Genomic DNA, 27202 nt, shown 5'->3' on the forward strand with positions numbered 1-27202 from the left:
AGAATCTCTAGCCAATTGAATCTACTTTCTAAACTACTAGGACTTATCTCAAAACAATATAAGTTGGTTGTTTAAAATTATGAATTTCAATGCAATATTACAAAAATTTTAGAACAAAAATAAGAAGTAGACATATGTCTGACCACCTTAATCAAAATCAAATGATAATATTTTTTAATAATATTCTAGATATAAGTAGTAGACTCATTCCTAGATGTGACATATATTTTTGTGTATTTTCATTCTAAATAAATAAATAATAATTGATTTTTGACTTCAGTATTTTTGGAATTAAAAAAGCTCTCGTGTCTAACCACCTTAACTAATACAAAACTTTGCAAAATTTATTTTATCACCTTTTTTCCTTATAGTAGAAGAAACATAGAATGTGATGCATGGTTTAGATTTTAAAAATGGTGTACCATTTGAAAGTTATAGTTGTTTTTCAAGTAGTGTGTGAGTCAACACTTTATACGTAACTCCATTAGAAAATAAGCAATAATTAGTTACTAAATTCATAATTTGACAAACGTTACATTTATGGAAAGATAAGAACATTCTTAAGAAACACTTTTCATTACATCAAATTTTGATGAAAAAAAGTCATCAACTACATGTTTCTAAAGATATAGTAGACCTTATATAGTAGACCTTAAAAAGATGTGAAATAGATTTTGAAATGGTTTGAGATATTTTAGAACTACAAATTTTTTAGGTCACCACTTTTGGCACACCATGATCTCGCACATACCCATCTTCTATTTTCTTCTTTTCTTCGTCAATCCTAATCTCATATTTTAATGCTTTAAAAAAATTTATACCTACTCATGCTTCCAATTCATTCAATCTATCTCAGAAGGTAGGTGGAGGTTTTCTTAATACAATGTCTCCTCCTTCCTTGTTAGATTTCTTCCGTGAAGATCTCCTTGTGAAAACTGCAGTGAATGGCTCAGTTGGCTTGGTAATAATTACCTTGACTTTTTTCTTTAATGGCTCTTCTTTTTAAGATTCTACCTCCTCTACTTCCACATCCTCTGCTTCCTCATCTTCTCCTTTAAACTAAGTTAACAAAAGGGTTGAACTAGATTTCAGTTTTGTAATTCTTTTCTTCCCTTTGTTTACCGCCTAAGGAAGTTTTATCTCAAGTTCAATCCTATGCTTTGCTTCATCATATGTTCCAAAATATGTAAGCTTGGGATCAAATGGTTCATTGACAAGGGCTTCCATAATATCATTGGTTTCATCAATATTGACCTCATAACCAAAAGGTTTTACCCATGCAATTGTAGGCTTAACTGTCTGAATGTAAACTTTATCACAATCCACTATGAAACATACACCATCCTTATAATCTTCAACTACTTTCTTAGGGATTTGGAACCTATTGTTCATTTTCTCTTTGAATACATCAAGATAATTATCCACGATACTATTATAATTTTCACCCATTTCTACAATATACTCATTTATCCGATAAAGCACATGCACATCTTTTCGTCATACAATAGCGCCTTTAGAATGAAAGAATTTTTGAACATAAAAGAATAGACAATTCAACGAGGAATGCAACTCACATGGGTTATTCTATGAATTTCTTATGCTTTCCATGTTCTTGCTAAACTATCTCAGCAATAGCTCAGCAAGGTCAAATGACAGATTGTTCTTTACAACCTAGTATGCCAAGTCTACAACTTCACATGACACACTATTCAACTTGCTAGAGCTACAAATCTTATGTGGAATGATGTGAATTCCAAAATTCAGTTCAATATCAGAAACATTGTTGAATTTCATTCCTCTATTGTTCCATTCTACTAGGGTTTTTTTCTCAAACTCTGCTCGACCTAAGGTTTTTGTTATTTTGGCCTTGGCTAGCATTGGGAGGCTTTTGAATCAAAAAATCATCTTCTTTGTGATGAAAACTAGTTTCTCTAACTACAACTGACCATTATTCACCTAACTGAGGATAAACCTAATCCATTTGACTTGAAACTCATGCGGCATGTGAGGGATATGAGTTAAACCTTTGATTTCCAAGTGTTGGTGATTGGGTTTCAAAACTCCTTTTGTACATAGTTGACCTAGCACATCATCCATTTCTAATGTACCAATTTCCTAAATAACACATTTGAAATGAGTGTAAATATCATTAACTAGAGGTACCTTTGGAGGGATTTGAGATTGAGCTCCACTAGGATCTAGGGTTTCGGCAATCACAAGAGTGGGCTTAAAATTAGGTGCTTTCTACTCAACTCCACAAACCAACATGTCTAATACTTTCTTGACCTTGCTACTACTGAATGCCATCTTCACTTGGTAGGGTTTGAAGGAATTCAAAAACTTTAGCTAGAAATTCACTCAGATCGCTTGGAAGCTTTGAAGATTGCACTTTTGCAATAGCATTTGAAATTTCACAATAAGAAATGACTTTGATTTCATGCTTTTTGTTAAAAAAATTTCATAAATGCTCGGTATGAAGGTAGATCGATCGACATCATATTGAAAAACTAACATCCACTAAGCTTGTATTGAACACTCGACAAAGTCTTCATGATGCGATAAGCATGAATATCTTTATCACTCCTAACCTTGCTTGGTAGAGTCTATGACCCAACCTCACTTGTTAAAGAGGATAACTTGGTAGAAAATTACACTCAATGATCCCTTTGTATATAGATACTAATTTGGATCATTTTTCTCTTTTAATTAGGAACTATTTTGGATTTCTTCTTTGATAGCATAGTTCCAATTTCTCCTATGAGAACTTAAGCAAAAATGATAGTTGTATATGAGCAATGTTAGTATGCTAATAGAAACCAAATTTAAATAAAGCTTCTACAAACTAAACAAAATTCATAAACTTCAAGATAGACTAAGATGAGCTCTCAATTGAGAATATGAGCCATTAATGGACTCTCTCAATAAGAAGCTCTCTTGTTGAGTAGCTTTATCTAAATGGATAGGATGTATGCTCAATATGCTTCCAAAGGCTTCAATGGATGATTGTGGATTTTTGGTGTGGATAGATGGCTTTAGTATGGATTTGGCTGTCAAAATAGCATTATAACTTTACTTCATGGATTGTGTTATTTTGTAAAGGGGAAGGATCCAATTTATAGGCAAGAGGCTTGAGGGATTGAGGGCTAAGATGCTAGGATGGGAAAAAGCTTATGGAAGGCTCAGATTGCATGAGAGGAGAGCACATGGATTGTGCTTCCTTATAGCCAATCAAGGAGTGACACATGTCACATGGTGAGAGGATGGAGGAAAGGGCAAGGATGAGTCAACAAAGGAGGCTCAAGAGATAAAATCTTCATAAAGACCCTCATAATGACTTGTAAGAGCAATAAAAGGGCTTGTAAGAGTCATTTATGACCTAGTGGACTTCATAAAGTTTTATGGTTGAGATATTTTGAGGGTGATGAGAGCAAATTCGAATTGGACTTGATTAGGAAGGTTTTAAGCTTGCTTAGGCTTGTGCAAATGATTAGAGGATGGATTAGGATGGTTTAGGATTAGCTTAGGGATAGGCAAGTGGATGGCATTTAATGAGGGTGGGTGAAGGAGGAGATATTTGTTAACTTTGGCTTGGGTTAGTAAGTCTTAACCCATGTTTAGGGAATGTGAAAAGGTTAGGAGGGGATTAGGATTAGGTTTAAAGACATCTTCTAGAAGAGTCTAGATTTTGGACGAGGATAAAGACTTTCTAGAATAGTCTAGAATTTCCTAGGATGAGGATGAAGACTTTCTAGAAGAGTTTAGAACTTCTTAGGATGAGGATAAATTAGATTTTTAGGAAATAAATAAAGTTTTATTTATTTCAAGGGTTTGGGTTGAGGAGATATTTATTAAAACTTTTTTAATAAACATGAGGATTTAATATTTAATTTTAATTAAATATTTTGAGTAGGGATTAGGGGTAGGAAATGATGGGATTAGCCTTTAATCAAAATTAAAGAAGGATTAGAAGATTTTGGAAGAGGTTATTGGTCATAAGGAAATTGGCCAACTTTTGGGAAAAAAATAAATTTTTTATTTATTTTAGGATTTTTGGTCAATTTATTAATTAAATAATTAATAAATAAGGAAATAATGTTTAAATAAGATTTAAACATTTTTGGGAGGGATTCCTTAATTAAATATTTTTAATTAAGATAAAAGGATTTAATGGCATAAAAATTAATTAATTAATAAATGATGATGTCATCGGGAATTTTTCAGAAAATAAAAATACTTTATTTTCTAAAGGATTTTTAGGTGTCTACATTTTTCCCCTCTTTGATGTGATGCCGCAAGTGGCATGACATCAAAGATAAGAAAATAAGATGCCTAAGGCTAGAGCAAAAGAGGAGAAAATGGACTATGAGATGCCCCCTCAAGAAGGCAGCGGGGAGAGAAAGCGAGGCTTGGTGGCTTCTTGAAAAATACAAGAATCTGGGATGAGCAAGGAGACTTAAATTGGATTAAGAGAAGAGGTTTAGTTAGCTCAAACTCTTACTATGGGAGAATGATAAAGGGAGAATCAGAGGCACAAGAGAAAGCAAGCTTAAGATCTCAGGGATTGCAGAGGATGAAGGAGCGGAGCGCTATAAAAAAGAATCCAGGATAGGGAGATGGATGAGGGGATTATAAGGATGATGCAACAGGATTTCAAAGAGTTAGATTGGCAGAAGATGGGTTTTGGAGATCCCTAGGACTAGGATTGTGGATCTCGAAAGATGAGGCTTGGTGGGTTGATTTGGATTGGTGGATCCCTAAGACTAGGATTGTGGATCCCTAAAGCTAAGAGTGATGAGTGATTCAAAGAGATACTGATGCATCAGCTGGGGTAGGAGAGATGGATGCTGGATATGGATGGGGGATAATGGAGATGAAGGAAAACCATTGAAGCTTTTTGAGCAGGGGGATACTTCAAAGAGAAGTACCACCATGTAGTTGAGCACTAGATTTGCTATAGGACTATTGGTTAATTGCCAAGGTTACCAAGAACATCAAGGCCTTTTCACCAACCGTCCAAAGGACTGACAAACTAACTCAAAACAAACACACAAGGATTGCCCCAGCATCACACATGAATCCTAGAGGAAGCAGCGTGGAAACGACACTGGAGAACCCACAAGCAGAAAAGAAAAACAAACGAAAGACCTGATCAAGACCTTACGCTCTAATTGCCCCATTCGCAGCATACCATGATATGGAAGATCGTGGCAACCTTGAGGAGGGAACAAGGAGATTGCTTGGAAAAGATACTTCAAGACGCAAAAGGGAAGATCCCAAATCAAAAGAAAGTGAAAATCCAAAAGAGAGCCATTTGCCAACGAGATGGGTAGTACAAGGAACTAACGGACCAAGATCAGACATGAGGAAAGCTATATCCTGCAAGGACCTATTGGAGAGCACCAAAGCTGGTGGATTTGGATGAGTGATGCATCTGGCAAGCTGAACTAAGAAAGATAACACTTTGGTGATAGGAAATCTAGCTAAAGGATGCGTTGGAGTAGCTAACCAAGATGTGTGATGGGTGCAAGATGCTGATCAAGGACGAACTGACATGAACACTGGATAGATACAATGGTACTAAGTTAAAGAGGATGTACAAGCTGATGGACCAAGATATGTTACAAATGTACAAGTTTGTTCATGTTTTGGTTTTTGTGAGATGGAAATGTTTGTGAAGGATGGGATGTCTATAATAGGTGATAGGTGGATAGGTAGATGGTTTGCGAAAAGCTTAAGGAAAATGGAATTCTTTGGGTGCATGTGATAGGATACAAGCTAAGATACAAGATTATCTACAATTTGGAGTATGGTACAAGCTTTGGACAAGATTTGGATATACAAGGTATGGTACAAGATTTACAAGGTATAATACAAGCTTTGGTACAAGATTTACAAGCTGTACAGGAGGTATTTACAAGCTTCATCAGATTTTGGATATTTGGTTGGAACACCAAGGGAACAAGCAAGTGTGTCTTATGGGATGGTGGGTAAATGGATGAGGGATAGGATAGTGATAGATAATGGATTAGTCTTTAGTACACAAGGTGCCTGAATTACCAAGTTTTCACCAAGGTACCTATCCAAGGTGCTTGAATTGCCAAGTTTTCACCATTGGACGCTTGTTTCTCTTTACTATTTTTTTTTCTTTTGTATTTTTCAAAAGCCTAGTATACCAAGGATCTTCAAGCATAGAACTTCTTGAGATGAATGATGTTAGTACGATCATTCAAGAGTTCTCCTTCTGGTGTAGATAGCTAATAAGCTCCAGAGCCAAAGGAAGCAGTGACAACATAAGGACCAAGGCATGTAGGTTCAAACTTGCCTTTCTTTTCTCGATCTGCTTGGACTTTCATGTTTTCTTTAAGGACCATGTCACCTGGCTGAAAGTGTCGTGGAAGCACCTTCTTGTTGAAATTCCTTTTGAGACGAGTTTGATAGACTGTGAGATGATCATAGGCTTGTTGTCGCTTCTCGTCTAAGAGATCTAGCTGGGTGAGCCGAGCTACTCTATATTCTTCATCTGATATTTGCCCTTGCAAAGATATGCGCAAGGAGGGAAGTTCAACCTCTATAGGTAGTACTGCTTCGGCACCATAGACTAGGGAGTATGGAGTTGTGCCTGTGGATGTACGGAAGGAAGTTTGATAGGCCCATAGGGCTGGATTTATTTGTAGGTGCCAATCACGGCTGGAATCATTGACAACTTTCTTTAGAATTTTGAGGAGGGTTTTGTTAGTTGCCTCTGCCTGGCCATTACCTTGTGCGAAATATGGGCTAGAAAAGCGGTGATGGATGCGGAGGGAAGTGCATAATTCTTCCATGTTGAGATTTTCAAAGTTAGCTCCGTGGTCAGTGAAGATGGTGGATGGGATGTCGAAGCGGCAAACAATGTGGTACAAGATGAACTTGGAGACCTGAACTCCTGTAGCTGAGACTAGGGGGACTGCTTCCACCCATTTAGTGAAATAGTCTATAGCTGTTATTATCCATTTATGTCCATCAGATGAAAGGGGTGTGATAGTTCCAACTAGATCAAGGCCCCAACAAGCGAAAGGCCAAGGTGGTGCAATAGGTTGTAGATCCTGTGCTGGAGCGTGCACAAGATTTGCATGTTGCTGACATGGGAGACACTTTCTGACAAAGTCACAGGAGTCTTCTTCAATGGTAGGCCAATAGTAGCCTGCTCTAAGGATTTGTCGCGCTAGGACAATACCACTTGTGTGGGCACCGCAAAGTCCAGAGTGTACTTCCTTTAACACCATCGCGGCCTCATTTTGGTCTAAACATCGAGAGAGAGTATCGTGATAACCCCGAAGATATAGGGTATTGGCTATGATAACATAGCGGAATGATTTCGGATGAGGTTCTGGCGTTGGGTACGTGTGAGGTGAGGGGATATGATACCATCGTTAAGGTAAGCGTGAATCTCATGGTACCAAGGGGATTGGGAACCAACCAAGATACAAACACGATTTGAATCCTCATTCGCATAGGAGGGTGTGAGGAGCTGCTCCACTAAAAACTCATACTGTGTAGCTGCTTGGGGAATTTCCAAGAGCGAGCCTATAGTAGCCATAGCATCTGCTGCTTTGTTCTGTATTCGAGGCACTTGTGTAAACTGAAGCTTTGTAAAATGTTGGGTTAGCTGATCAACTAGCTCTTTGTAGGGTAATAGCTTTTCATCTTTGGTTTGATATTCATTTAGGGCTTGCTTGATGATGAGCTGAGAATTGCCAAAGATTTGTAGCTCAACAATGTTCCATTCTACAGCTATCTTTAATCCTGCTATGAGGGCCTCATATTCAGCTATATTGTTGGTGCTAGGGAATTGTAGCTTGAAGGCTTTTGGAATGTAATCTCCTTGAGGTGTGACCAACAATATTCCTGCCCCTGATCCATGAGATGTGTATGAGCCATCAAAATAAAGTTTCCATGGGGGTTGTTCTTCAATTAGACAGATATGCTCATCTGGAAATTCTGTGATCAACGGATAAGCATCTATTAGAGGTGCATCAGCTAGGTGATCTGCTATAGCTTGCCCTTTGATTGCCTTTCTATCCACATACTGGATGTCAAATTCACTAAGGAGCATAACCCATTTGGCCAAACGGCCTGTAAGTGCTGTTCTAGAGAGCATATACTTGAGAGGGTCAATCTTGGAGACTAGTTGGATGGTATGACTTAGCATGTAATGGCGAAGCTTTTGAGTTGAGAAGACAACTTCCAAACAAGCTTTTTCCATAGGAGTGTAATTGAGTTCATAACCAACTAGGGTTCTACTGATGTAGTAGATGGCTCTTTCTCTTTTGTAGTCATCAAGCTGTGCTAGAAGTGCCCCTAGAGCAATAGGTGTTGTTGATATGTACAAAATTAGGGGACGACCAGGAATTGGTGGAACCAAGATAGGGGGATTGATGAGATACTGCTTGAGATGGTCAAAGCTGCGCTGACATAAAGGATCCCACTTGAAGTTCTCATCCTTCTTTAGTAAATGTGAAAATGGTGTACACTTATCTGCAAGCTGGGAGATGAAGCGCCGAATAGATTGGAGCTTTCCTTGAAGAGAGCGAAGTTGTCGCAGTGTCTGGGGAGGAGGCATGTCTAAGATAGCCTTGACCTTCTTGGGGTCGATCTCTATACCTCGTTTAGAAACTATGAAGCCTAGAAGCTTGCCAGATGTGACCCCAAAGACACATTTCTTGGGATTCAGCATGAGATGATATTTGGCTAACCTATCAAAGACTTTCTCCAAGTCAGCAAGATGATCCATGAAGGTATGAGACTTGACCAAGATATCATCCACATAATCCTCCAAAATGCTATGGATGAGATCATGAAAAATGGCTGTCATAGCTCTTTGATAGGTAGCCCCAGCATTCTTTAGGCCAAAAGGCATCATGTTGTAGCAAAAGGTTCCCCAAGGGGTAGTGAATGTTGTCTTATGCTGATCCTCTTCTGCAATCTTGATTTGATTATACCCAGAAAATCCATCCATGAGGGACAAAATTTCATGTCCAGCTGTAAGATCTACAATCATATCTATGTTGGGCAAGGGAAAATCATCTTTTGGACAAGCTTTGTTAAGATCTCTAAAATCAGTGCAGATTCTGATATCACCGGAAGGTTTAGTGACAGGGACCATGTTGGAGATCCACTCTGAGTAGTCGATAGGTCGGATAACCTTAGCAGCTAACATTCTTTCTAATTCAGCTTTGACCAATAATGCCACCTTGGGGTGCATTTTTCTAAGCTTTTGTCTGACAGGCTTGATCTTTGGATCAACTGCAAGATGATGAACTACAAGCTTTGGATCAAGTCCTGGCATGTCCTGATATGACCATGCAAATCGGCCAATATTCTCTCTTAAGACCTCAAAGAGGAGGTCAGCTTGGTCTTGTGATAGGGATGCAGTAATGTGAACAAGTCTGGGGATCTCTGAAGAACCAATGTTGACTTCTCAAGTATCCTCAATTAGAATAGAAGACACCTCTGGTCGATTATCTTGAGGAGGCAATGCTAAATCCTCATGTTCTTCTTGTGGCTCTGGATTTTCTTGCTGAGGGGTTCTCTTCGTTGCCTTAGCTAGTCTCAGATTCACCTTAGTTCCAGTTTTGGGTGTATCAGAACTAGGTTGGGGATTTTCTCCAAAATACCCCTTGGGATCTAGCTTGTAGATATAGGCAGAATCTGGCTTTGTTTTCTTGTGAGGAGTTTTAGCTCCCATGAATCTTAGAAGTGCCTCCTCTGATGTGAACTCATCGATGTGTATGACACTTGGTTGGTCCCAATCTATGAGTTGTGGATGGGCGAGTGGTAGGTCAATGAGGTGGATGGATAGTTCTTGGAGAACAGAGTCTCCGAGGGAGATTTGGTCTAGGATATCGTCGTAGGCTCTCTTTTCAACTTCCTCAGGAATGTCTTCAATTTCAACAAGGTTACGGTGAATGTTTGAAAAAGCGTGACCGTTCTCATTGGTGCCCCCAGTTGTGGGTATGCCAAAGCCAAGACCTGACTTCGATTCCCACTTGTGTGCATCGATGGGGCACTGCATGCCTCTTTCTTCTGGTCCTAGACCACCACCTTGATAGTTCCATTTGTCAGTGATGAGCTTATGTTCTTGGGGATACTTTTGGCTGAAGTGATCAAGGCGTGCTTGATTTCTTTGAGGTGCATTCTTATGTAACCATTTGTTGATATCTGGAGTGAGCTCCTCATGAAGAGGGATTTTTGAGGATACAAAGGTTGTTGGGCCAAATTGTTTGTATCGAGGAGGTGGAATTTCCTTAGCTTTGTGATATGTCGGTTGTCCATGGGCATGTGAATCAAGTGGGAGTGCCCCGACAGCAAATGCATCTGACAGACTATACTCTCCACAACCTTTGTTATTGATCTTCACGGTAGACAGGGTAGAGGCAAGGATGGTTTCTGGGTCATTATAAGTGTGGGATGAGTTGGCGATGGATGTGCCGATATCAATTCCAGGGAAATGGTTTGTATATGAAGCTTCAACCGCATTGCAGTAAGCAAAGGGTTCTAGATCGGCATGGATGGTTACCTCAGTGCCTTGATGCGGAAATTTGATGCACTGATGGTAAGTGGATGGAACGGCTTTCATGGCATGAATCCATGGGCGATCGAGGAGGATGTTAAATGGTAGGTTTAGATCAATAACATGGCAGAGTGTCTCTTGGATGACTGGCCCAACCTTGATTGGCAGCAAAATAGTTCCTTCTGTGGTTCTTTCCAAGTTGTCATAAGCTTTGATGGTGATAACCTCACTGATGATATCTGCCTCAGTATACCCAGCTTGTTTTATGAATTTTAGGGTGCAAATATTCAAGGCTGATCCATTATCTATCATTACTCTTTTTACAGCAAAGTTGGATACCATGATGGCTATGCGAAGCGGAAGGGTGTGATCTGGGTCGACCATGGGTATGTCGGTGGATTTGAACGATAGGGCACATGAGGATGAGAGGTGTCCAACAAGATTATGAAAATCAGTAGCATTGATATCAGAAGGGACATGAGATTCTATGAGAGCACTGTCAAGGATGTTCTTGTACACAGGACTAGTGCGAAGAAGGTCTAAAATGGAGATTTGGGCTGGCATGTTCCCAAGGTGTTCCAAGATATTGTACTGGCTTTTTGATGGAGCTGATGGTGTTGGTGTAACAGGTGGGCCTGCGATGTTAAATCGCACTCTTCGAGTGGTGACTGCACACTCATTGTTTGGTCCTTGGATATTGATAACATTGACGGAAGGCTCTTTCTCGGATATACAACCTATAAGGCTACCATAGTCTATATAGGATGAAGTGTGGTCATTGTTCTTCCCATGCTGTTGGTTTGGCTGACGGTTGTTGGTGTTGTTGTTGTTGGTTTGGATAGGGCCTTTTCCAGGATTTTGGTTGTGGTGTGGAGGAAAAGCATTTTGATAGATCTGTAAGCCTGAATTGGGAGAGGTTTGGGCACCAACAGTGATTTCCTTCCGATCAATGAGGTCCTGCACATAGTCTTTCAGTTTCATGCATCTGAGGGTAGTGTGACCTTTTACCCTATGAAATTTGCAGTACTCATTATCTTTGTACCATGCAGCTTTGGATTGGCTTGGGTCAATTTGCTGGGTAGGAGGAAATTTGATGAGGTTTTCTTTGACTAATTTCTCAAAAATGACATCCAATGGCTCACCAAGGGGTGTATAGTTTCTAGGTGTAGGTTGGAATCTAGGCTTTTGTCCTGCAGCTACATTGATGGCATTAGCTTGATTGCTAGACCCTTGAAAGTTGGGTCTTGGAGTGTGGTTTTGATAGCTTTGGTTATTCTGTTGTTGGTAGTTGATAGCTTGTTGATTTTTTGGTTGATATGGTGGGTTGGACTAGTTGTGAGAAGGACCAACAATATTCACATGTCTGGTGTCAGTGACGCCATCTGTTGCAACGTGCTTGTTTTTGTTCCAATACCTAGACTTGTCATTGGAATGTGATTGATTTTGGTTGGCTTCCTTGTAAAGCTTGACCACACCATCTTTAATGAGTCCTTGCTCAAGGATCATTCCTTTCTCTTTGATATCTTTGTAAGTTTGCAAACAGTTCATGGTCATGTGGTGAGCCAAGCTAGGATGGGCATTATCAATAAACATTTTCACAACATGGCGTTCTGGCAAGGTGCAGGATATGCGGGTGGTAAGGGTTTGCCATCTTTGCAGGTATTCGGTAAGGCTTTCTCCACCTTTTTGCTTGGTGTGGACAAGATCAACTATTGATAGCTCTGTTTCAACAAGATGGGCATATTGGGCTACAAATGCCTCAGATAATTTAGCAAAGTTTTAAATTGTACCATAGGGGATTCTATAAAATCATTCAAGAGCTGGTCCAGCTAAGCTTTTGGGAAAAAGGCGCAAGAGGAAGACATCATTGTATGCTACATCCTGGCAGTGCATGTAAAATTCTTTGATATGTGTGACAGGGTCTCCTTTTCCTCTAAATTTGTCAAATTTGGGTACCTCAAAGTGTTTGGGAAATGGTGTCATGGTAATGGCTCTGTCAAATGGGTAAGGACACACATTCTCAAACTTGAATGTCTTCGGATCATTCCCTTCTTGGATGGCTTTCAGAGCTATCTTCATTTGCTCCCATTCTGAATTGATAGGTGATGGCTGGGGTGCCCCCAATGTAGGAGTGCCTTGAGGTAGGTATGTACTGGATGGGGCCACTGAATATGGATGGCTATGAGGGATTTGCTGATAGGGATTGTACATTGTTTGGGCAGCTGCATGGTGGATGACAGGTTGCTGAGGGGGAGGCGGCGCATATTGCTGCATGTGCTGCGAGGCTTGCTGTTGATATGGGATTTGAGGTTGGGATTGAGGAACATAAGCTGGCTATGGGATAAATGGATTGCTTTGTGGAGGTAAGGTATAAGATGGTTGAGAGGCTTGGGGAAAGGATCGGGGGGCTTGTGGGGTTTGACCAATATATGTGGGTTGTGCCCCCATCTGGGATGGTATCTGCAAATAATTGGTGGTTGGCTGGGGTGGTGGATTACCTCCTAGAAGTGGCATTGAAAAGTAGTTGGTAATTGGAGGTAATGGATTAGTTGGTGGTGGAGGTGGTGGGAATTGAAAGCTTGGGAATGGAACTGATGGGGTTTGATAGCTTTGTGGTTGGATTTGGAAGCTTGGTAGAGTGGTGGCAGGGGCTGGGGTCACTTGGGAGCTTGGTAGAAAATTGGTAGTAGCTTGTGGGATTTGATAGCTTTGTGGAGTGAGGGTAGTAGCTTGTAGATTTGTGGCTAATGGTATTGAGCTCCCAAGACCTAATGGAAATGATGGGATTGTGTGTTGGGCTGCAGTGAACAAGCTGGGGGTGATGAAAGGTTGATTACTTGGCCCCATGGGTGGCATCCCTATTGTATATTGCTGAGGTTGGCCAAAGATGCTAGCACTGATTTGGGAGATGGGTGGATTTGGAAGGCTGGGTTGGGGAGCAGCAGCAGCAATAGTGAAGGGGGTGAACGGTGAGCTGTTTTGGGTAAAGGGGGTTTGGAGCAGAGAGGTATGAACCAAGGATGGAGTGGTGGTGGCTGGGTTGGCTTGCGGCATGGAGATTTCAACTTGGGTGGATGATGGTATGTTTGGGTCTGTTGGATCATATGGATTGGCTGGAGGCTCTTCTTTTGGCATATATTGAGGATAATTTGGATCATAAGAGCCTATGGGTGGTGGTAGCTGCCCAAACAATGGGTGAGATGGATCTGATAATGGAGGGGGTCTTCCAAAGTCAAAGGTTCCTACATTTTCCCTTCAAAAATTAGCCATGATTGTCTCTTTGTTCTTGTCTATAATGGCATTCACCAATACTGCATTTCCTGGTTGGTTCATGAAAGCTTCAATGTCAGTACGTGATGGCATAGCTTTCTTTGGGCTGAAGGATGGCTGAGTGCTCAAGGGGGGTGAGGCTGTTCGATCCAAATGATAGGGCTCCATTGTTTCTTTCTTCTTGGCTAAGCGAGTGACGGGTGGCATGAAAAATGCTCTTAGGGATGAGATGCAATAATGCTGATGGATGCAAAAGGGGGAAGGCTTCTCTATGCAAATGATTTCCTAGGTTAAGGCAAAGCTATATGACAAAACCTAAGGAGGATTGGGTTGGAGATTCTAACTTCAAAGATATGTTGCCAAAGCATGAAAGGTCTACTTTCCTATGTGCAAGCTTGGTGGTGATTATGTCAACTTAAGGATAGACTAATGATCCTTTAGGAAGAACACGAGATTGACCACTTGTGGATCCCAACCTTTAGCTCAAGGTGATGAGGGATAACAAGTGACAAAGCTGGATCACCCTAGACAAAGCTCTGTCAAAGGGATAACCTTGGTGAGATTGATGGACTTGGAAGATTTTAGGAGTGGCAAACTTTTGGCAAAAGTGACAACAATTTTTAAGGCTTGGATGTGAGGTTTTGATTGCTGGCTAGATGGTTTGATTCTAAATGAGATGGATGAGCTAATAATGCTTAAGGGGATAACCTAAGATGGCTGGATTTTCTACAAAAATGACTCTAAAGTGAAGCTTATCCAAGAAGATGTGGAGAAACAAGGGTGTCTAATCATAGAAATCATGCCTAGTTGGTAAGGCATAAGCAGGATTAACTCCTGGATGTTGGCTAAATTTGATGGTGCGCTCTAACCAGGCCTCTTGAAGTGCTTCGTTGGTAGCTTTGTCTTCTACTTTGAGGAGTTTGGCAATTCGTGGGCTTGGTGTTATTTCTTTTCTCTTGGCTAAAAGTTCTTGGTATGCTAGAGATGGTTTGAGTTTAACTTTGTGGAACTTCTGTTTGGGTTTGGGTTGCTCTGACATCAATTTCTGAATCTGCTTGGCTTTGAGAGATCTTGGTTGTTTTGCTTCAACTCGTTCAACTTCTGGAATAGGCAGTGACTATGCTAAGTATGCCCTAAGCTAGGATTGACCAAGTTTGGCAAACATTCATTCAACAAATAAAAGATCAACAATAGATAGAAACAACCAAATAGAAGTTTTTGATTCTCAGAAAGTGATACTTGCGCCAAGGAGTGTGTATGTTCTACAAATGTTTCGATCAGTCACCTCAAACACATTAACATCCTAGATGGTTGTCTACAAGGCTGACAGTTGGTTTAGCTAAGGAGTCCTCGATATACCCAAGGTACGTGAGGCCCAAATCCGTAGATGAGACCAAAAAGATGTCACACAGCCGAGAGGAGCGGTAACCCACTTCTCCTCTTTCACTTCTCAAGGGTATAAAGTTCCTTGAGGCTTAGCCCGAGTGACAAAATCTTGATCCCAAGAGAGGTGTCTTTCGATTCACCTTCCGATTCTTATACTCCACCAGAACGCTGGAGTTGAGGTCGTCCAAGGGGTGATGAAATCCCCAAGTAGGCCTCCTAAAAAGAAACAAGGTTTTGGATCCTAATCTTATGCACCCAAGATGGCCTCAAAAGACGACAAGGGGAGAGAAGACTTGGATGACCTTGGGCTAAAAAACACGCTTGTTCTTTTACCAACTGACGCTTAAGTTTTCTGATCTAGACTTTGCAAGCACTCATGTTTAAGATACAATGTTTATTCCAACTTGAAGCGCCAACAAAAGTAAATCGATCGAAGAATGCAAACAATAAGAAGAGTTAGGGTCAACAAAAGAAAACTCGCGTGCCCAGAGGCCCTCCACGTCAAGTATCGATTAATTTTCTTTAAGGCATTCAAGATTGAGTGTGAGTTTGTTTTAAGCCCAAAACAAAAGTGTGTGAGATTCGATTTCAAGCGCGTGCCCGGAGACTCTCCACGTCAGTTGTTGTTCAATTTTAGTGCCCAAACTTGAAGTGTGATCGATTTAATCTAGAGTTTTGATCATTTAAGAATTTTGATAAAGTTAAAGCAAAAATTCAAAGACCAAGTGAGTGAGTTAGATTGTGGAACATTTAACACCTTTTTCAAGTAGACCCATCCCCATAAATGGCGCTGAGATTGCAACCAATGGTTAATATTTGATGGGTGATTAGAAAAGAGGTGAGTCCAAGGAACTACTCAAATTGATTTTTGCAAATTTGTATTTTAACTTAACAAGGTCTCTTAAATGTCCAAAAATCAAACTTTACCTAGATTGCATGTGGAAAAGAGATTTGTTTTGTTCAATTTTTAGAAGCTCCAAATGAAGTGTTTGATATTGCAATAGTTAATTGATCCTTAGAATTCAAGATTGGATTTGTTGTTTTAACCATGCATTCAAGAAAAATTTGATTTTAATCCATGGCATTCAAGAGTGATTTTAGCAACATGCATTCAAAGAAAAGTGGTTAAACATTCAAGTGTTTTCTTTTGAGCATTCAAGATTGAGATTTTGTGTGTTGTTTTAAGAACTTTGAATTGCTTTGTTTTAACCTTAGATCATTCAAGATTTGTTTTGGACTCAAAAGTGAAAATGACTCTTTGGACTTTGGTTTTCATTCAAGATTTTGCGTTCTAGTTTGCATATTTTAAGCCCAAAAATGATATTCTTAGATTGTTTTGATGCATGAAAATCCTAAGAAACATTCAAGATTTTGCAATAAGACATTTGTTTGGAACAAATAACAAAGCTTTTAGGACAATTTTTGGCAACCATTTAGGACTCTTAGTTTTCATGAGATTTTTTTAAAAGAACTTTAGTGTGCACTTAGTGTTGATTTTGAACCTTTTGAAATGGAAACTTGAAGTTCTTTTTAAATTCCCAAAAATGAAGTGTTCATAATTTTGCATGAATGCATCTAAAACCTTGATGTTGCAAGGATGAAAATGATTAGATTGGTTTAGTTTCAGTTGTTAAAAGATTTTTTCTTTCTTGCAAATTTTTAATTTTTCAATGGATTTAAGTATGATTTGGGGGTTCATTTTAAGCACTAAAAAGAAGTGTGTATGATTTTGCTTCCTTAAAAAAAAATGGCCAAGATCTCCCACAAGAAGAAGAAGAAGAAGTAGATGGAATAAGAAGAATATAGACAAGAAGAGGAAGAAGAATTTCAAGTTCTTTGTCCACCTATAAGCTTGAAAAATCTGCAAACACTATGAGATAGATTATGAGTTCCTTTGTCTTCTTCATGCTCACGTGGACCTACAAAACCAATTTATACAATCCTACCAATCACAAAAACAAGAAAATTTAGCCAAAATCAGCAAATAACATACAAAATTTGACTAAAAAAGCTAATGAAGATGACCCATGCGGGGTCCCACCGGGCGTGCCAAAATGTATATGAGCAATGTTAGTATGCTAATAGAAACCAAATTTAAATAAAGCTTCTACAAACTAAACAAAATTCATAAACTTCAAGATAGACTAAGATGAGCTCTCAATTGAGAATATGAGCCATTAATGGACTCTCTCAATAAGAAGCTCTCTTGTTGAGTAGCTTTATCTAAATGGATAGGATGTATGCTCAATATGCTTCCAAAGGCTTCAATGGATGATTCTGGATAGATGGCTTTAGTATGGATTTGGCTCTCAAAATAGCATTATAACTTTACTTCATGGATTGTGTTATTTTGTAAAGGGGAAGGATCCAATTTATAGGCAAGAGGCTTGAGGGATTGAGGGCTAAGATGCTAGGATGGGAAAAAGCTTATGGAAGGCTCAGATTGCATGAGAGGAGAGCACATGGATTGTGCTTCCTTATAGCCAATCAAGGAGTGACACATGTCACATGGTGAGAGGATGGAGGAAAGGGCAAGGATGAGTCAACAAAGGAGGCTCAAGAGATAAAATCTTCATAAAGACCCTCATAATGACTTGTAAGAGCAATAAAAGGGCTTGTAAGAGTCATTTATGACCTAGTGGACTTCATAAAGTTTTATGGTTGAGATATTTTGAGGGTGATGAGAGAAAATTCGACTTGGACTTGATTAGGAAGGTTTTAAGCTTGCTTAGGCTTGTGCAAATGATTAGAGGATGGATTAGGATGGTTTAGGATTAGCTTAGAGATAGGCAAGTGGATGGCATTTAATGAGGGTGGGTGAAGGAGGAGATATTTGTTAACTTTGGCTTGGGTTAGTAAGTCTTAACCCATGTTTAGGGAATGTGACAAGGTTAGGAAGGGATTAGGATTAGGTTTAAAGACATCTTCTAGAAGAGTCTAGATTTTGGATGAGGATAAAGACTTTCTAGAATAGTCTAGAATTTCCTAAGATGAGGATGAAGACTTTCTAGAAGAGTCTAGAACTTCTTAGGATGAGGATAAATTAGATTTTTAGGAAATAAATAAAGTTTTATTTATTTCAAGGGTTTGGGTTGAGGAGATATTTATTAAAATTTTTTTAATAAACATGAGGATTTAATATTTAATTTTAATTAAATATTTTGAGTTGGGATTAGGGGTAGGAAATGATGGGATTAGCCTTTAATCAAAATTAAAGAAGGATTAGAAGATTTTGGAAGAGGTTATTGGTCATAAGAAAATTGGCCAACTTTTGGGAAAAAAATAAATTTTTTATTTATTTTAGGATTTTTGGTCAATTTATTAATTAAATAATTAATAAATAAGGAAATAATGTTTAAATAAGATTTAAACATTTTTGGGAGGGATTCCTTAATTAAATATTTTTAATTAAGATAAAAGGATTTAATGGCATAAAAATTAATTAATTAATTAATAAATGATGATGTCATCGGGAATTTTTCAGAAAATAAAAATACTTTATTTGCTAAAGGATTTTTAGGTGTCTACAATAGTCACCCAATTCTTTAGTGACTTCATCATCACTTGGACTTGTATCCTCAGTAGACTTAGGAACACATTGCTATCTCATCTATTTTTGGATGTTATTATCTTTTTCCTTTTTCTCATCTTCAATTCTACCCTTATTCATGTAGTTCTTGGTAAGATGACCAAGTTCTATACAAATGAAACATCTTTTAGTGGTGTCTCTTTTCCTCAAATGATTTTTTACACAATTTATTCAAATGTGTCAAAATTCTCCATAGTAATGACATCTACACTAGGTGTTATAGTCCCATCTAAATATTGCTTTCATAATTTTCTCTATTGGATTCAATACCTTGGTTTCGTATTCTGATTACTTGTGTCCATGTTTTTTACATTTGTGACATTTTCTTTCAAATATTTGTTTCTCTTTACATTCATTAGCCTTATGACCATGCTAATTTTAGTTGTAGCATTTTTCATTGAATTTTTCTTTTCCATTACTCCAACATTTGTTTGATTTATGACCTATCTTACCACAATGATTGCAAGTAGGTCTTTGGTTCTTTTGAGCTCCTTTCTTGGATAATTCTCCTTCTTAAGTATATCTAATTCCTACTTTTTCTTTTTACCTATAGAGGTTTTTCTCATTCAATTGATTCATGTTTGCTTGAGATTTCATCATTATTTCATTGATTTGCTTCTCAGAGTTTAGACTATTCCTTAATCTTTCATTGATTTGTCTTTCAGATTTTAGATCATTTCTCATTCTTTCATTGATTTGTCTTTCAAAATTTAGATCATTTCTCATTCTTTCATTTTCAAATCTTAGGCTCATGATTTCTTCATTTGCATTAGTGAGCTAATCAATAAGGTCTACTTGTTGAAGGGATTGATTCTGCATTTCATTGTTCATTCCATATATCTCTTCATTTATCTTGTTTCTTTATTCCATTACTTCACATAACCTTATTGACTGAGTTTCCTATTCTCTTCTTAATTTTCTTACTTCTTGTAGGTATCCATTATTTTCTAGGAGTTATTTGATTGCTTCATTAGCTTCATCTGAATGCTTGAGTGAAGGTCTTCAATTCTTTCTACAGTGTAGAGATGATCATTCATTTGAATTGCAAATTATTTTCTTCTTTTCAAGGATTAAGAGAATAGCTCCTTTGCTTTCTTGAGTTGGGCAATGACCATTTCTAAATCTAGCTTCTCATTATCAATAGTTTTGTTAAGTTTGAATATCTTCATAGCCTCAATCTTTGCTCAACCTATTAAGCTTTCTCCTTAGAACCACTATGCTTTGATACTAATTGTTGGAAATATTCAAGACCAAGCTAAGTTATTGAGAGAGGAGAGGTGAATTAGTAACTTCTAAAATTTTAACAATTTTAGTCCAATTAGCATTTAATCCATCATATATACTCTAACCTAATTGCATGCATAAGAAACTAAAAATATGAAAGTATTCATAGCATTGTGACACAAGAATTTGGTGACCTAGAAACCTGCCAAATATAAAGTAAAACTAGGGTGGGGATGATACCCACAAATTTAGAACTGAAGTATAAAGTTAGCCTGTTAAAACTTACATTGATCACTTATGATGATCTGCTCTTTTAGGGGCAATAAGGATTGCTAGTTCCACTTAGGATTTACAAACATACAATTAAGTATGCACTCGATAAAGAATTTTACAAAATACTATTAGGTCTACCTTGTGAAAGGATTTGACTAATCCACTTGTTAGGATGAAATAGTAGATGATTTCTAATATGCAACTTGGTTTTCTGAATGAGATTCCCTTAAGTACTTATCACCTTGCTATGATAGACATGACTTTGTTTCTCCTTATACTGTTGTACCCTTTGTAATTCATTCCTACTTTTCTCTAATTTAGTTCACATTCACATCTTCACATTCTCATATGCATATATTTTGGATATGATTTCAATGCATTATATATATACCAATTCAATTATACAAATTGCAAATTTGACCATAATACAAGTTAACACAAATATTACAAAGTCGGCCCACATGAAGACATTTTGGTTTTGAAGACTAGCTCGATGAGTTTCTAATAGTCAAGCATCTACTATCAATACTTGACATTGTCATGCACTTCATAGATGTAAAAGTTTTGTCCATACTATAACTATGATTGCTTGCTAACCATTACTTGATTTTTCCAAATGACTTGGTAGCAATTGTAGAACTTGGTAGCCATTGAAATACATGGCAAACACTGTGAACTATATAATCAGCTCGATAGCTATATACAATCTGAATAAGTGTGTGTCACTAATAACAAACTTGATTGATATGTCAAAAATCTCCCCCTTGGGCATTAATGACAAAAAAACTTATCAGCCAAAATTGAATTCAAAATGTTTTCTGAATACCTTTCATCCATACCTTGTAATACTAGCATGGCAAGGTATACTATTTTTGAGATTTTCAAAATTGATTTTGTAAGGGATATATCTATACAATTTAGTTGCATCAGAAATTGAGTCATCTCATGGTTACTTTCTAATGATTAAGGCAATGATATAAATCTCTTCACAAAGTTGGTTTAATAGCTATTTGTAATCCTCTAACAAGGTGGTATTTCTAAATTGAAGTGTCTAAAGACCTCTAACATGGTCACCCCTAATAGGGTGATTAAATTATCTAATAGGGTCACACCTAAAAATGTGCTTTATAAGCTTTACCAGGGTTGGCTCCTAACAAGGCTCACTTCAGAAGAGTGAAAATTGGTAACTAGTTGCAATTGGTGGTTTTTATCAAATTGGGTTTCCACGTTAAATATTGATGTCACTTGTGTTCATGATATTTCTTTTATGTATATGAAACTAAGTTAAAATCATAGTTGATCAAATTAAGACCAGTATATTTAGTTCATGCCAAGTTATAGTTGATTCTCAGTGCTTGCTGAGTTGCAGTATTTGCTAGTGTTAAATGAGTGCCTATGTCTTTGTTGAGTAACATCATAATACATTTTAACTACAATTTATGTTTAATTTGTATTTTTATCTAAGGGATCTAGGATTTTTTTTATGGTAACTAATTCACCCCTTCCCTCTCAGCTACTCCTTTTATATTTCCAATAGTAGATATCTGGTACACTTATCAATCAGAATGAGATCTAATTTTCTAACTACAATGCATTTATTTAGGCTATACATTTCTTCCAATTATGCCAACTACCTATTAACATAAATTTCCATGTTCCAAACCATGAGCTTGATGTGTGCTAGGATGAACTTTAAAATTGTTGTTAAATTTTTTGATGAATAGAGATCCTTAGGCAATAATTCTCTGCTAATGCAAGACTAACTTTATGTCTTTCACTACCTTTTTCATCTTCCATTATTAATTCAATTAAAATATATTAACACATTAACCTATCACTTGTAAAAAAAAGTATGCCGCTATGCATGGGTTATATAAACTTATTTATTGCAATGCAAGGCATAGGTCTTTGTACAAGGGAGGTGTCTAGGTACAATGTCATAGAGATCAAACCACTAATGTATGAAGAAAAGAAGTTGGTAAGTATCTTGTACTTCTACAAATCAACTATTATGATAGAGATTGCAAGTTGCATAAATATGTAATTTTGGATGAACATCATTCATTTTCTATACCACCAGTTTGTCTATCGTGATAAACATCTTCTTCTTGTGGTAAAAAATCTTGGCTTTAGAATGATAAGTCGCGCTTCTATAGTGTTGTGCTTTATAGACCTGCCAGCGATTTCAATGTGTCATAATGTTGAAGCTCTTATTTTCGCATTCTCTAATCACGCACAAAGAGCCACCAGAGGCAGAAAATTTGATCAAGAGATCAAGACGAGTGAAACATTTGAAATTGTTTGGGATGTGGATACTGCAAAGGTGGAGATGGGAAGATTAGAGGAGACACTCATCGGGAAACTTATGTAGGTACAAGGGATGATCAGGCCATTTTGAAAGATTGGGATAATGCTGACTAAAGGCACAATACTCCACACATGGAAAGATCGCACCTGACTGTATTATTTTCTTTCATCCTTCCACAGTTGAAATAGGGCTTTTCTGCACATGAATGATTTCAATAAAAGGGGATTTGTGAAGTGAATGTGAAAGTGAATCGGGTATCCCAGTTCATAGCTTTTTATTGTTGTAATGAAGATCTGAGGAATTAATTTTGATGACATGAAGAGTACCCAAAGAATGAGCACAATTCAAACTAGATCATCCATTCTGTACAAACTCAACTTCAATTTTCAAATCAAATTTTAATTTCATTTTTGTACAACCAATTAGGCTCTGAAATAACAAATGCAAGAATGACAAATTTATAATAAGAGATGCCTATTCCTAGTTCCTATTCCCATGGCCAAATACGCCCTCAATGATTTCACTTCTCATACAATTTTATGTTACTGGGAAGATCACTAATATCGATAATCCTTTATCATGACCACTATTTCAGATAATATAAATAACTATTTTTTGATTTAAGATCTTCCATGTTGTAAATGGCTTCATACTAACAATTATGCTTCACATAAGTGTTACATCTAAATTTTAAGAGATGGATTTCTAGTTATCCAGTTTGTATAATCACTTTATCAATTTTGAATTGATATAGTCTAAATAGATATTAGATGTACTTTAGATAAGAACTAGTCAAGAAAGTAGTAATTTTCAAAAAGCATCAACACTGTAATATATTATTTCAAGAATCAGATTATAATAATTTTGAAAAAATTGTATACTATTTTTTTTTGGTTATACAATTAACTTTCTATACAAGACAGTTATAAGAAGTCAACCAAATTTTCTAATCTGTGATTTGTCTTTTTACAAATATATCAACAAGATTTGTTCTAAATCTATTGTCATACTATGAAAATCAGTAGTCTTCACATTTGCATCCCCTTCATTTTATTTTTAATATTAAATTTTTACTTTTGATATTAAATATTTCCAATATGGAATATTTTTCCAATATCATATGGCCTCAAAGAATGATCAACATATTTAATGTATGTACACTTGAATTTTGTAAATAATATATTATAAATTATATCACTTGTGCAAAGCATATAAAATATCATTGTCAACAATATAAGGATTTGCTTAAGTCATTTCATATTTTACTTGATCTTTAAGAATTCTTTCTTGAACTCAATGGATCAATATAAAATCAAACTTATCGCTTCGATCATTTAATCAAAATTACTTACTTTCAATTATAAATTGGAAAAATCTTAATTCTAAAATTATCGTCTAAATTAATCATCCAAAATTATAATATACAGTTTCAGAAGAAAAAAAAAAACTATTCAACTCTCAATATCCTAATTTTTGTAGTGTAATAATCAACATATTCCATTCAGTTCTCTTCTAAAGTATCCAAATTTTGACACGCATTAATAGATAAATACAATTTGTAAATCTCTTAACACAATACTAGTTAATTAAAATAGATATCTAGAATATTTCCGTTCAAAAGATCAAGAAATACTAACTTGGGACAATTTTTTAAAGTTATATTATTATTACTAATTATTAATACTTTGAAAAATAAATGATTTATAATTGAAATAATTAAAATGAATGATACTTCATTCCCACCAATGCCATTGCACTGAAACGTTTATTATCATTATAAATTATCTATGAACACTACAGATATAGAGCGGAGAAATCTAATTGACTCTTAAATTCTGTAAAAGTTAGTTGATAATGTGTAGACATGGTAGCTTAGCATCTGTTTAAAAACTCGCTGTTCTAAAATGAGCAGAGAAGCATCGTGAAATTCAATCCTTTATTTTATTCCTCTCCGTAGTTCACAACAAATACATGGAAAAGGTAATCTAGTAAACAATTTATTGTCCAAATTATTCTCCAAACCAGAACCAACTAAACAATTTCTACGATAATTTCCAACTTCCTAATACCAATGCCACCACCAGAGTAATCGAAGCTAATGACGGTGCAAACTATTCATCACCACCTCTTTTACCAATGGTACCTGAAACAGAAAAGAAAATCCAAAAATAAAACCCTAAACAATAGACGAAACAGTCATAAAGCATTCTACATATAGCCATTCACGAATATTTGAGAAATCTTACCGGACGGAATGATGTAGTTCTTAGGTAACAATTTTCTGAAAGAGGGAGCTGGTGCTGGAGAAAAAGGAAATGCTTGCATAGCTGGAGTAGGTGCCACAGCTGGAAGTGGCGATAAAGGGAATTTGGGTGGCACAGGTGGAGCTCCATCTAGTAAAAGAAACAAAGGAACGTGAAAAATTAGAAATTAGACGAAGCTAACATTTGGTATTCCATTCTTTTCATATAATTTTATTCCATCAAACCATGAAAATTTCAAAAAATGTTAGTCTTTTTTAAAATTTAGTTAATAGTACAATTTGTAGAAAGAATAGCTGTGTCCTACTTCTTTTTAAAAAAAAGAATAAAAATTTATTAAAACAGAAAGAAATACAACAAGAACTCTGCTTAACTGTTAATTCAAAGACAGTAACCCTATAACCCTTAACTGTTAATTCAAAGACAGTAACCCTATAACCCTATAGCAGAATACTGACTTTGAAGTTCAATAGAAATTCATGTACCATAATCATTGCAGATGCCTGGAAATGGGGTCGCGCATTTCATGATAAGATCTGACGCCTTATCACTGTCGTTTAACACCGGACAGAAACAGATTGGGTCGGTAAAAATAACGTTAGAAAAGGCTTTGCAACACTCTGGAGTTGGGGATGTATCATTGCCTTCAAGGAAGCCTTTGCAGGGAGCCATGGTGGAAATTAGAGTATCACATTCTTCTGACTGTGAAGCCACGTCGCCAGCGCAGACTAAAACCAGTATGGTAATGAATGCGATTGCTGGCTTTGCTTTCGTCATGAATGTCATCGCAGTAAACATTAACCGGTAGACCAAAAGGATGAAAAGCTCTGGAAACCAAAATGAACCGAGAGCTTTGATTAGCCTAATGTCGATAGCTTGTTAAGGAGAAATTTTAAAGTACCCGGAAGTCATACTTCGAGTTAGCTGTAAACAGATTTTTCAAAGAGCTCTCGGGATGATCATCCTCGATCTTTTCATTTGGGCGAGAACATGAACAACAATCTGAATTATAGAATGTGACGCTTTTTTCAGGTTTTTATTGTAGCCGGCTCCACCTATTATTATTGAAATATGATTTCGTAATTCTTATACTATAATCTAACCTCGTCTCCAAGGAAATTAACGAAAAGACAGTGGTAGCTTTATATTCCGTTTTATCGTCGTAAACATATTGTTATGCAAGAGGCATTGTCTTCATTGCTGTATTTATCTGTTTTCTGTAAGAGACATTAATATCTTCATATTTTGTTTTGCTCCCTGTAATCATCTAGAGTATTTTTCCCTTTTTTATTTTCTTAATTTTATAATATTTATTTATAATTTTTTAATTATTCAACAAGGAAATAGGAAATTGCAGGATGAAATTTCATCTATTTAATTTATATAATTTGTATGGTTCATTGAATCTGGGTCATTTCATTTAGAATTATTCAAGTTTATCTACAGATCAAACACTCATTAACTTCTTTGTCTATTATTAATAAAATAGAAACCAATATTCAATTTCCTCTATCCTATCATTCCTTATATATTGATAGTAGAAACTTATATTTTGAATGGACACTAAAATTTATAATTCCTTATATATTGATAGTAGAAACTTATATTTTGAATGGACACTAAAATTTATAATTCCTTATATATTGATAGTAGAAACTTATATTTTGAATGGACACTAAAATTTATAATATGTATCTTGTTATGTAATCTACGTCTTTAAAGTCTCTTATCAATTTTCTAATCATGTTTTCTTCAACTAATTTTCTCAAAGGATATTAAATGTTTTAAATAATGAAAATTATTATATTAGATTATATTATGTATCTTATTATATACATAAGAGCAGAAAAAATGATTCTTTTGTTTATCATCTCTATGTTGGACATATTCTAGTTAGATGTGTGAATGCACCCTTCCAAATTAAAAGTAGCAAAAAATAGAGGTTGACCTAGAGAAAAACAAATGGTGCAAAAAAGATAAAATTCATATTTAAACCATATTAACCTACCCCCTTTTTTATTTCAAAAACTCCCACATCAAAGTGTCCCAAGGCCTAGCAAGATAAAAATAGCTATAGATAGTTTGTATCATAAAATATACATACACCATAATGTAAAAAATTCTGTAAAAGTGCCATGAAAAGAGCTCATGGAGCTGGGTGCTAAAATAGTTAACATAACAAAAATTAATACTAAAAATAAAAGGAGAGATGACTCTTCCTATTCTTCTTCATAACCTTTGCTTTATCCAACAACAATTGAACCTAGTCATCCACTAGTAATCTATAAAGTGAGCATGTGGTGCCCAGTCTCACTGCAAAGGCGAGACCTTCTTTCTTTGCA

The 27202-nt window shown here is 36.6% G+C and overlaps 1 protein-coding gene across 1 annotated transcript; it reads right to left on the minus strand.

The window, feature by feature from the left end:
- Positions 1 to 24710: 24710 nt before the first annotated feature.
- Positions 24711 to 25646, minus strand: LOC149545930 (non-specific lipid transfer protein GPI-anchored 29-like). Its single transcript, XM_089793862.1, has 3 exons — positions 25346 to 25646; positions 24846 to 24992; positions 24711 to 24742 (listed from the first exon to the last, which is right to left on the minus strand). The coding sequence occupies exons 1-3, from the start codon at positions 25644 to 25646 to the stop codon at positions 24711 to 24713; spliced, it is 480 nt and encodes a 159-aa protein (XP_089649988.1).
- Between the last annotated feature and the right edge of the window lie 1556 nt (positions 25647 to 27202).

Source organism: Cupressus sempervirens, chromosome 7, assembly GCF_028749045.1.
Source record: "Cupressus sempervirens isolate cs-2001-9-10 chromosome 7, ASM2874904v1, whole genome shotgun sequence".
In the NCBI taxonomy this organism is placed as follows: Eukaryota; Viridiplantae; Streptophyta; class Pinopsida; order Cupressales; family Cupressaceae; genus Cupressus; species Cupressus sempervirens.